A 12,557-nucleotide genomic window follows, 5' to 3' on the forward strand; every position below is an offset into this window, starting at 1 on the left:
TGTGGTTTTAAATTGACTTTGCTAATACGCTGAAAAATTGTTTGTCTGCAAAATTTTTCATCCTCCTCACATTCCTAATGCCCTAATAAAGATGTACGTCTTAGTACACTACTACTGTGAAATGACAGAATCTCAGAGTTGGAAGGTTGCATGCAGAACTACAACATTGTTCCAATGCTGTGAGTAATAATACTTACTTTTACTTCTTACTAGCCATATGACTTTGGACAAGTCACTTACCTTCTCTGAACCTCACCTTCTTCATCTATAAAATGGGGGTAATGATGCTTTCATTACCTGTTTTACAAAATATTCATGAGTTTTGTAAACTATAGACTGTTATTTAAATGTGAACTATTTTCATTATTATTGTTTATCTTCAGATTGATTTCTTTAAACTGTGGCCTAAACTCTTCCAGGTAATGATAGTCATGATAACAGACCTTCAGATTTAGCTTTAGGTTTTACAAAGCTTTTTGCATTATCTCATTTGTATCTTACAACGTTCCTGTCAGACGGTATTATGAATTCTCTTATCCCTTTGTTCACAGATGAAGATTCTGAAGCTGAAGAAGTTAAGTGACTTCGGCAGAGTCACACAGCTAGTGAGTGCCTGAGAGGGGTTCAAACACATATCGTACTGACCTTAGTTCTGAACTTGATCCACTATACCAACCTGCCTCAGGTAAGGTTCACAAAACTCATTGCAATGACCCAATATTCAAAGTGTTGTGGATCGAAATGAAGACAAAGAAGAAACTGATTCAGCTTTGGTAGTGTGTTATTGGAGCTTTCTTTTAGAGTTCATATAGGAGGTGGGTCGATGCAAACTTTCTTCCCTCAAACACAAATCTTTGTAATAGACAATTGTAGTTTCTGATTGGGTATAACAGACAGTGAACCAAAGTATCTTTTAGTAATGCATTGGTCGGCTGACTCTGAAAGTGAGGGAAATTACCTTTTAAAAAAATTATGTTCAGGGTGCTAATAAATATACTTTTTGGACTGTTTATAACCTTTTCTAGCAGTCAGTGAGTAGACATGTTACAGGAGAAATTGAATCATATCAACCTTGACAGTCTTACTATAAATGCAACTAGATAAAAAAGTTATAGGTAAATGGACAACAGGTTCTCCTTGGTCAGATAAGCAAAGGGATTGGCAGAGTTGTTTTCATTTTGAGTCTTTAGGCAACAAAAAATATCATGTTAGGGGACATTCGATCATCTTAGGTTACAGTGTTCCTGATATGAATTTGCAGAAAGACCAGCATAGATCAACTAGTCCATTAAAAAGCCATTATCAAGACACTGCTATGTGTCAAATGCTGTCCTAGGCACTGATATTATAAATATGACAGTAGAGAGCCCCTGCCCTCAAGGAACTTACATTCTACTGGGGGCACACATGTGTGCACATGTGTGTGTGCACATGCCCACATATATATACACAGAATGTTCACAGAGAAGTAAATGTAAGATATATTTGAAATGAATCCACAGTGATTTGGGGGTTGGTTTGTGGAGACTTGGGGATGTTGGGGGGGGGGTCAGGAAAGGCCTCTAAAGCAGGTGACACTTGGAGCTGAGCTTTTAATGCAAAATAATTGGAGCTTGTCAACATGTATTGAAGAGGATGAGCAAATTATGTCAATGCAAAGGTTGTCTTAGGATAAGACAGTGAAAATTATGATTCATGTATTAGAAATGAGAGCATCAAAGGCTTTCAGACAATAGGGCACCCTTATGCCTCTATGACATGACTTTCTTGGAGAAGAGAATTGTGGATGTGGTAGATGCCAACAAAACAATGAAATCAACTTTATTTTAACAGGTAGGAAATAATCTGATTATTGATGTCGAAGTCATTTTTCCAGATCAGTTTCATGTGAACAGTCTAATTATTGACTTGGTAAGGCAAAGATCAAAATCAGTATCAAATTAGAAGAAAAAAAAAGAAAAGATATAGCTTATAATTGAGCTAACTCAATTAAACTCAACAAAAATGAAAGCCTAGGAATACAAAGACAAAACTTTCTTGCCCTCAGAGCTTGCATTCTACTGTGAGTATATAGCTTATACACAGATAAGTAAATAGAAAATATATACAAATTTCCTCATCCATTAAATAGCAGTTTAGACTTGATAATCTCTAAGGCCCTTCCTGATCTCAATCTATGATCCTATGATGCTATAATTTCAAAAGTAAAAGAGTATTTTTATGTGAGGGGATCCAGAATGGCCTTGTGTTTGAAGTAGCACCTGAACTCACTTTAAAGAAAGCTAGAAATGCTATGAGGCAGAAGTAAAGTAAAAAAACAAGAACAACAACAGAAAGCCACTTCCTGAGAAGAACTTTGGTTGTACTGGGGGATACAATGTATGGCAAAGCAAATAAGAACAAAATGATTTGGAGAGGGATAGACTAGTAGTAACTTGTAAGATCAAGGGAAGGCTTCATGGAGGTGGTGGTACCAGAAGTGAGAAGGCAACAAGGATTCATAAAGGCAGACATAAGAAGGAACTTGCTTGAGGCATGGGGAATAGCTTATGCATGGGCATGGAGGGGAGAGATAGAATGCCAACTGTAGTGCATCACAAGTAGGCTAGTCTGGCTAGAGTGAAGAGTTTGTGAAAGGGTTTGGGGCTATATTGTGAATGCTGGACTGAGGAGTTCATATTTATTCTAGAGGCAGTGGAGCCTCACTAAAGATTTTTGAGTCAAGGTGTGTCTTGTCTATGCCTTGGGAAGATTATTTTGGCAGTTATGTGGAGGATGGATTGGAAAAGGCAGATATTAGAAGCAGGGAGACCAATTGCAGGGAACCACTCCTGTGATTTCATTGTTTTTTGAGAACTCCTGCAAGAGAAAATTTCCTCTACCAATACATGTTGGCTCCTTCTCTGCAATTTACAGTCTTACTTGCCTAAAGCACTGAGAGATTAAGTGACATGCTTAGGGTCACACAGCCAACTTCTGTTAGAGGCAGGGCTTAAATTACCTAGATATGACTTCAAGGCCAACTTTTTAGCCACTCTACTATGGCTGCCTCCCAATTGGGAGGTTTTTCTAATAGTCCAGAGGAAGCTGAAGGCTTCAACTAGGGCAGTGGCTGTAAGCAAAAAGAAGTAAAATCGAGAGGTGTTGTGGTAGTAGAGTTGAGATGATGTGGAGATTATTTAGATGTGGGAGAAGAGGGAGAGGGAGGAGTCCAGTATTATTCCCAGGTCACCATCCTAGCCCCTGGCTTGGTAGTAATGCCTTTAAAAGAAGGAGGGTCAGGGAAGACAGTGACTTTCACTTTGCCCCTTGTGAATTTGATGTTTAGTTGTCTAGCAGTCACTCAGTAATGTGCGACTGGAGTTGGAGAGATTAGGGCTAGATATATAGATGTGGGATTAATCTGTATAGGAATGATAATGAATTCTGTGGGAGCTGATAAGCTTGCTAAAAAAGCGTCAGGAGAGAAGAGAGCCCAAGACAAAAGTTTTGGGGACACTTATGGGGCACAAGAAATAGATGGTGATCCTGCAAAGGAGCCTCAGAAGAATTGGCCATAGAAATAGGGAAAGTAATGTCATGAAAACTCAAGTGGGAGAATATAGTATTCAGAAAGGAGAGTGGGTGGTCATACAGTGTGGAAAGCTGCTGAGAGATCAAGAAGGAAGAAGATTGAGGAAAGTCTTAGTATTTGAAAGATTAGTTACCTGTGATAGAGTAGTTTAACTTAAGGGGTTTCAGAAGCCAGATTTCAAAGAGGAGAGATGAGAGTGAGAAGTGTGGTAACGAAGACAATGAATGTAGTTTTTTCTTTTTTTTTTTCCCCTATAAGTGTGACTGTGAAAAGGAGAGTTTCAGGGTAAGGAATAGGAGAAGGGAGATAACTGAAGGAGGACGTGGTCCTGTATATATTTATTACAGTTGTATAATTGGGCAGAAGATGGAGGAAAGCTCGTTAGAATATAATTCCCTAAACATTGGCAATCAAGAATTTCAGGGGAGATAAGGAGACTTTTTTGGTAAAACTACAGAATTGAGTCATCTGTTCTTCTTAGTCTTGAGGTTAAAATCTCTACACCTGGTATTTTCATAGAACTTTTAACTACTACTTCATTCATTCTTGTGAGGCATGATTTTTTTTTATTAAAACATTAATAGGCTTTCATGGAGAACTGTTATTGGATATGGATCCATTTGGTCAGATGTAGTATTAAAGAATGAAGAAAGAAAAAATTCCTAATTAGTGCTACAGACATTACAAGTAATTTCCACCTCAGCAAATTTGCTATTGGTAAGTTTTTGCAAGTCAGATATTTATATTTTTCAGTTGATTATTTTTGTACTCTTTTTTGATCAGAGTCATCTTTGATTGGTGTTTGTTAAGTTAAAGACTGAAAAAAACAAATGAATGGGAGGACATGTAAACTGATAACAATGGAAATAAGCAGGAAACTGGGAAAACAATATAGGGTATTGTAAAAGTCTTAGTGCAGTTGTGAGCTTTAATAACTTAAGAAATATAAATGTTACAAACTTACAAAAACATCATTTGAAAACTTAATTATTTTAATTAATTTAGTTTTTTTGAAATTTTGAATAGCACATTTTAAATTTAAATTTTAACAAGACCAGTTTCCCTGTTATTATCGCATTGTGTGTGAGACAGTTTCTGGATGACACTTTCTTAGACAGGTAAAGGACTTCCTCTTGTTTGGCTATCTAAATGACATGATTTGTCTCCTTTAGACTTTTTCTCATGTCACATTTGTAGTATATATATCAAAACCTCTTCCTATGAATGTTCTTAAGACTAGGATGCAGCTAGGTGGCACAGTAAATAAAACACTGGGCTTGGAATCAGGAAGATTCATCTTTGTGAGTTTAAATATAACCTCAGACACTAGCTGTGTTGCCCTGGGCAAGTCATTTAAACCTGTTTGTCTCTGCTTCCTCATCTTTAAATGAGCTGAAGAAGGAAATGGCAAACCACTACAGTATCTTTGCCAATTGTTGAATTTTAATAAGAAATATCAATATTTTAAATAATTAACATTTGCAGTATTATTTTGAGAAATTTGCAGCATTTATACTTCTAGGATTATTAAAGCTTAAAACTGCACAAAGAATTTTGGGATACCCTGTATTGTTTCCCCAGTTCCCTGCTTACTTTTCATTGTATCAGTTTATGTCTTTCCATTCATCTGCTTGTTCTCTTTTTATCTTAAGTTAGCATTTTGACTTTCTCATTTAACACATTAGAAATGAGGTGTTATGGTCCAAACTGTCATGGATGATAAAAACAAATGCTTATAGAAATGTTTGACCTTTCTGTTCTATTTTTGATGATTATTTGTTGACCTTGTGCTAGTTTTACCTAAGAATTCACGTGAAATGATGTGAGTTTTGGGGGTCTCTTACCACACTTCTCAACACTCACTTTTACCTATGTTGCTTTCCATTGTTTTATGAAGTGGTATTTCTTATAATCTTCTGCTGTCCTCCAAAGTGTTTTGAATTTATATTCCGGAATAGTTGCCCTCAGGTGCCATGTCTCTCTGCATGGCAAGTATTTGCAGGCTTAATTAATTTGTGAGTTCTTTTGGCCTCCTCGTTATAGTGATTGCTTTGCAGTCATTAAATTTTTTCAGGAAAGATGATCATCATTGATCAATATCTTTACCTTTTTTCCATTTCCCATTGTTTAGCATTTGATTTTATGTTAAAAATGTTGGAATTGTACTTACTGTTTTCTCATAATTATATTTTCTTCTAAATAAATCTCTTTTTTTGACCTGAGGAGAATCTGTTGTTGTGAAATGTGGTTCTCTGAAAAATCAGAAGGAAAAGATCTAGTCATTAAGAAGAGGTCAAATAATTTATAAATATTTACTCTAATTTAGAAGAGTTGAACTGTAATTTTTTGTGTTGTAGTAATTTACATGTTTATGAAGTGAGTCATCCTATTAATGTAAAGCGACCTGATAGCAATCTTAAGAAATGTTGAAATGCCAGTTGGGTGTCTACTAGTTAAGTAAAAGTTTGAGTTATGAGCTCACCATTTAATTTACAAATTAGTATGTTGGAATCATAAGAGCTAATGAAAGTATTTTATGAATGCTACTTCTGCTTCACTTGCTTAAGATGAGCTTACAGCATTGTATGAAGTTCTAGTTGCTGCCTAGAATGTATGATAGTTTCTGTTTAGGCACTGGCCACACCTAATAGATGTTAGCTGAGTGGAGAGACCTTCCAAATTTACCTGTTATATGTTTGTTCCTTAATCTAATTTAGAGCTGGTGGAGGACGACTGTTTCTTCTCATACACCCAAATTGGAAGGATTATGCTGGGCTACCTTCAGCTAACCAGGTAATTTTTCTATGTGCCATTTTTTTCCTCCCTTTTTTTTCTTACCAGGTTTTGGTCAAAAATAACTATTAAGACCTTTCTTATTTCCATGCTATGTGAGGCAAATAAAAACCGATATAGGTATGCTATTCACTATTTTGTGGGGCTTCTCACCTTAGTGATGAAAAACATTTGCTTTTCTGTGGAAATTCAGTTCATCCATTTCAATAAAGAGAAGAGAATCAGAATGGATTAATTCCACTGAGAAGGCTGTTCTTTATTATATTTTGCTGATTTGAATGTATTCATGTTTCTGATGATAGTGAATTTAAGAATAGGAGATTAAATTAATGTCCTGTGTAGTTGTTAGGAATACTCTTAGTTGTTTAAATGTAGAGAGAAGTCAAACATCAAAAAAAAAAAAGCACATGAAGGTAATTGAAACTGCTGAAAACTTTCTGCAGCCTGATTTTTAACATAAAATGATTAAGAATATTAAAAAGTTAATATGCTTAAAAATTGTTCTTACAGCTCTTTGGGATTGATGTTATCTATAGCTTCTCTAGATTTAATGATGATGCAGAACAGTTTGTAGCATGTTTCATCCTCCAGAGCTGCTCTGATTTTAATCAGATCAGCATATATTTTAGCCTTTCTGATACAAGGATAGTGAAATTCTTGCTTGTTTTTTGAAGGACTGGGTACTGTTGTTATTTTTAGAACGAATATAAACGTGATGCTCCTCTTTGTCTCCAGTATTCTACTAAGAGTTTTTGAAATTTGATCAGTTGAGAAGACTTTCATTCTAATCGTTTGTATTTTTTGGCTTCATCATTATTTATATGTTTATAGGGGAGATCATTTTTATAAGAAAAACATTTACTGTAACCCTTCATCTAGAATAGTTGCTAGCTTTAAAATTCATTGACACAGGCCTGCAGTCACATATTATACAGCTTTTTATTTTATAATATATTCGAGTGTGTCAGCAAGAAATGTAGCAGAAATTATAGAATTCCACACAACCCCCTCCTCATTAATATTGTATTCCCAGTAAAACTCTTGAGCTTATTAATTTACTGCCAAGAATTTAATCTTACAAATTATATCTATGCAGTGTTTTTAAATGCTTAATTTGGTACCATGCTTCTAGTAGGAGCATCTAATTGCCAGGTCAACCAAATGGTACTTGGTGGCATAGTAATAAAGCTAAATGAAAAAATTATCCAGAAATATTTAATAGGAACATTCTAGTATTGATTTTTTTAAACCTAATTCATTTTCTTTGGCATTTTGAGAGAGTTACTTTTCACTAATAGATTATTTGTGGTTTTTACTTCCATGAATTGAAATGTATCTGGTTATAGTTTCTCTTAATTTGAAAGGTAAAGTTTTAGTCACCTCTCTTAAAATATTTTAATGATTAAAAATTTAAGGTAAATAATTTTATACTTATCATATGAATCAGCCTGGTGTAAAAGGTAGAGAATTGACCTCAGAGTTAGGGAGATGTGGGTTGTATTGACTGAGTGACTTTGGGCAAATAGTTTCTTTCCATGCCTCAGACTAGCACTATAAATGCAGAGCAGTTGCTGATCTGCATTGATAGTGGGAGATTCTTCATTCCCTGTGCCAGTGAAATCATGACCCTTGTTCCTACTCACCCCAACTCCTAAAAAGTGGTTTCATGTCTCCTTCCTCCTACTTAGTGGCAAAGTTTGGATATACTGACTCTATTTGAATTTCATTTTCAAAGGAAATATTAAATAATAAATATGGAAAGCTCTTGATGAATTATTTCCAGTGGAGCAGAAATACTATTCTACTTTTTCACATATAATGTTTTCTTTTTTCTCCTTTAGGATCACCTTCCCTTGTTGACTAGTAGTCATAAATTATACAATGGGTCTACGGATTCACTTTGTTGTTGACCCACATGGTTGGTGCTGCATGGGTTTGATTGTCTTTGTCTGGTTATACAATATTGTCATAATTCCCAAAATTGTCCTCTTTCCTCACTATGAAGAAGGACATATCCCAGGCATATTAATAATATGTAAGTCTATGTGTCTTTTTTTTTTTTAATATAACAACCTTTTTTTCCATGTAAATGTGTTCGGGTAATAATGCCTTTGTGATTGCCCTACTGATAGTACCAGACTAGTTTAGTAAAGAGCATTGAGAAAACGTTCAGAACAAATGGGCTCCTAAGATTTGTAGCATGATATAGTAGATAGTGGCCTGGACTCAAAGTCAGGAAAAACTGACTTTAAATGCCACTTCAGCCACTTACTGGCTGAGTGATTCTGGGCAAGTCATTTAATCTGTGCAGGCCTCATTTTCCCCATTTATAAAACAAGGGGTAGTAGACTTAGGGACTCCTTAGTTCCCTACCATCTTTCAATCTATGATCCTATGAAAATATCTTAGTAAATTTTTGTTTTAATCTTGCTTTAAATTAAGTTGTCAGCATGAGGGAAGAGTTTTAGGAATGGAACAGGGAAAGGTAACTAGGAAAAGAACTGAATGATCTACCATTCCCCATGTAGGCTTCCCTAGGATTGAATTAGATCTCTAAGGTCCCTGTCAGTTCTAACATTTGATCACTGTAATAACACTGAGGCAAGATTGAACTTTAGAATAGCTTGTGCAAGTTTGGGAGTCCACTGTAGAAGTTTTGTTCATGGCAAAGGAGTAAACAGAATTCTTTCTTTGAATTATGGACTATTTTAAAAGAAGTGCTGTTTTTATTATTTTATAATTGTATACATAGTAATAGTGATAAATAACACATTTATATAGTACCCAGATTGAGTAAATGTTGAAGCAGAGATTCAGGATAAGTCTTTTCCCTTTGATACCACTTTGCTAATGTATAAAATAGATATAAAATTTCATAGGCTGAACTTAACTCAGGTGAAATTAGGAGTATATTTGTTTATGAGGTTTTTTGCAATGGCATCTATCTCTTGGAGAAGCAATGCCATGTGAGTGAAGCCTAGATAGACAGATAATTCCTACAAATTCTTCCAATCAGTAAATCATCCTACAGTCTACTACTGTTCACTGGAGCTTTGTGGTTTGTGTTCTTTGTTTTTCTATATATTTGAATTCTGAGATTGCCATTTTCTTATTTTCCTTTAACCCTTTTTTTGTTTTGGAGGTAGGTTGATGACAGAGTAAATAGATCACTAGACTTGGAGTTAGGAAGACCTGAGTTTGAGTCCTGCCCTCGACAGTTACTAGCAACGTCACCCTGGGGAAGTTACTTAAGCTCTTGGGGCCTCAGTTTCATTATGTAAAAAATGAGGGAGCTGGACTCATTTGGCCTCTAAAGTCACTTCCAGCTCAAAATCAATGAGCTTTCTTTCTTTTTTTGCTTTATTGCATCATGTTGTGCTCTACTGTCTTGCAGTTTCAAAAGAAACTCTTTAGTCCTATGTGACTGGCTTACTGATTCACCTACTTATATTATTATTTGTGGATATGGGAAGTGTATACAAACTTGCCTGATTTTGAATTTTAATTCTGCGTGGATAAAGAATAGATTTTCAGAGGCTACAAAGAATAATTGACAACAGAAAGATCAATGTACCCCATGAAAAATGGAGTAATACTAGTTCTGACCTATATCTACAGCACACTTCTGTCATCAGAGAAAAAGATGATGAAAATATTTCTAAGCTTTAAAATTTTTTATCAGCTAAAATAATTTACTTGGCACTGGTATTGTTGGAAAGATTTTCTCATACACCTGTTTGTCAATTGCCACTGTTTTAATAATGCTTTGTGTTGAGATATTTGATTCTTTAGTTTTGTGAAACTTTATTTTGTTCTTATGTGATAATAGATTTTCTGAAACTGTAGTTTTGCATTTCATTATCAATTATAGCCTCCTAGATATGTCTTATTTGGAGAATCTATAGATTCTGAACTTCTCTACTTTCATGTAGAATCATGTAGAATATTGTCATTTGAGGGGCTTGTAGAGATCATTTAGTACAGCTCCCTTCATTTACAGGGCAGGAAACTCAGGGAAATGAAGATACTTGCTCAGTTCACTCACCTCATAAAATTTATATGTGATGACAAGGTGCTGGGGCTCTGTGTCAGATGAGCAAGATAGACTTTTGTCTATAGCCATAGTATATATTTGTTTTAAGTTTGTGTTATAATGTATTTGTACTAGGAGTATTAGTATTCAAATTCTTGTTTCTCCCCCCCCAAACACTTGTTAATAAGATTATAAATCTCAATAAACTGCATCTCACCTGTGGATTTGATTAGTAGTATGTAGGTAAGTAGTAGGCAAGGAAGAGCTGAGGATGGAGAACTTAACCTGGGATTGGATGATCAGAAAAGGGTTCATGGAGAAGGCAGTACTGGAAGACAGTTCTTGTAGGATAGGTGGGGAATTTATAGGCAAATTGGAAGGGAGAAAGTATTCCAAGCTGGTGGAAGTGTGTGAGTAAAGTCATAGTAAGTAGGTCAGTTTGTATGGAGCAGATAGGTTATATTGATGTCAGATTGCAGAGGACCTCTAAAATCAGGGTGAAGAGTTTGGGTGTTGCACACTAGATTATGGGAAACCATTGAAAAATTTTGAACAAGGACTTGAAGTAATCGAGTCATATATACTGGATTGGACTAAGGGAAGATCCTACAGATAGGAATATTCATATTAGGTTATATGATTATAGTTAGGTGTGAGATGATAAGAAATCTATTTAAAAGTGGAGAACTTAAATTAACCCTGTAATACATACTGTTAGTGTGAATTAGTCACCAAATAAAACTTATTTTATTGATTTGTCTTCTTGGAAGCAATTATTATGTTTATTTTTATAACATATATTAAAGTACATATTTTACGATGTAAATGTAGTTAATGATAAAGAAGTGTCTTTAAGGGTAAGTGGTTGTCTCTCTTTTTTTCAGTCTTCTATGGTATTGCCATGTTTTGTTTGGTGGCCTTAGTGAGAGCCTCAATAACTGATCCAGGAAGACTCCCTGAAAATCCAAAGATTCCACATGGAGGTATTCTATTCTTCAGAAATATTGTACTTAATTCCTAGCTCATAAGTTTTTTATGATATCCTTAGTTATATTTAACATGTTGTATTGACACCTTTTATGCCTTTATGGCATAGCCATTTCAACCCTCCCTCTCTCCTCCCCCAGGCTTAAATCTTCTTCTGACAAAGAAAAGCAGTTAAGCAAAAACTTTGATCTGAGACAATGACAATGTCTGAGACTGTATACAGTACTATATAATATTTTTACCTGGTAGTCCTCTTATCTTTTTAGCCATGGGGGAAGGTACATTTCATTATTTATCTATAACCATCATTGGTTTTCTAGTTACTCAGTCATTCCACTTACCTTTTTGTCATCTTTTCATTTACTTTGTTGTCAGTGTTGATACTATCCTTGGTTTGATTTATCTAACTGCATCAGTGCACAATATCTTACTTTTTTTCTCTAAATTACTCATTTATAATTTTTTGCTCCATATTTATATATGCCATAATTTTTTCAGCTCTCCTCCAGTAGATGGACATCAACTTTATTTCTGGTTCTTTGCTACCACAAGAATATTTTGGTGTATATCAGACCTTTGTTTCTGTCTTTCCCTCCTTGTAATCTTTTCCTGGTTGTGGAATTGATGAGACAAAGGATATGAGTAGTTTGATGACGTTTTGTATGTACTTTGAAATTTACATTCAGAATGGTTTAGATAACTTTATAACTCCACAAGTGTGTCTGTCTTCCCATCTTACATCATTGCCTGTTGCCATCTTTGCCAGTTTGTGTGATATGAGATGAATCTTCTAAATTGTTTTAGTTTATATTTCTCTTACTAGTAGTGATATGGAGTCTCTTGTCATGTGGTCATTTATAGTTGCAGTCCTTTATAACACTACTGATTTACTTTGATCACTTGTCTACTAGAATGACTCTTGGTGTTACACTTTTTGTCAGCTCTCTGTATATCATGTATATCAGTAATATTTGCTGAAAATATTTTCCCCCACTTCACAATTTCTTTTTAATTCTATCTTCATTGCTTTTTTGTGTGCAAAAACTTTAAAATTTTGTAGTCAGAATTATCTGTCTTTTATGATTTCCTCTGTCACTTGTTTCTTTAAGAATTCATCCCTCAGCTGTAGTTATTAAAGAAACCTAATCTCATTCTCTTCTAATTTGTTTT

General features: G+C 34.9%; 1 protein-coding gene across 1 annotated transcript in view; it reads left to right on the top strand.

The window, feature by feature from the left end:
* Positions 1–584: 584 nt before the first annotated feature.
* The window catches only part of ZDHHC21 (zDHHC palmitoyltransferase 21), a 59,955-nt gene continuing 47,982 nt past the window's right edge, over positions 585–12,557 (top strand). Inside the window, exons 1-5 of the mRNA XM_020969756.2 lie at positions 585–685; positions 4,159–4,291; positions 6,292–6,367; positions 8,209–8,402; positions 11,285–11,383. Coding sequence (XP_020825415.1) covers positions 8,249–8,402; positions 11,285–11,383 — 253 coding nt within the window. The 5' untranslated portion in view covers positions 585–685; positions 4,159–4,291; positions 6,292–6,367; positions 8,209–8,248. The remainder of the gene's footprint in view (positions 686–4,158; positions 4,292–6,291; positions 6,368–8,208; positions 8,403–11,284; positions 11,384–12,557) is intronic.

The sequence above is a fragment of the Phascolarctos cinereus genome, unplaced genomic scaffold (assembly GCF_003287225.1).
Source record: "Phascolarctos cinereus isolate Bilbo 61053 unplaced genomic scaffold, phaCin_HiC Scaffold_4;HRSCAF=312, whole genome shotgun sequence".
Lineage (NCBI taxonomy): Eukaryota > Metazoa > Chordata > Mammalia > Diprotodontia > Phascolarctidae > Phascolarctos > Phascolarctos cinereus.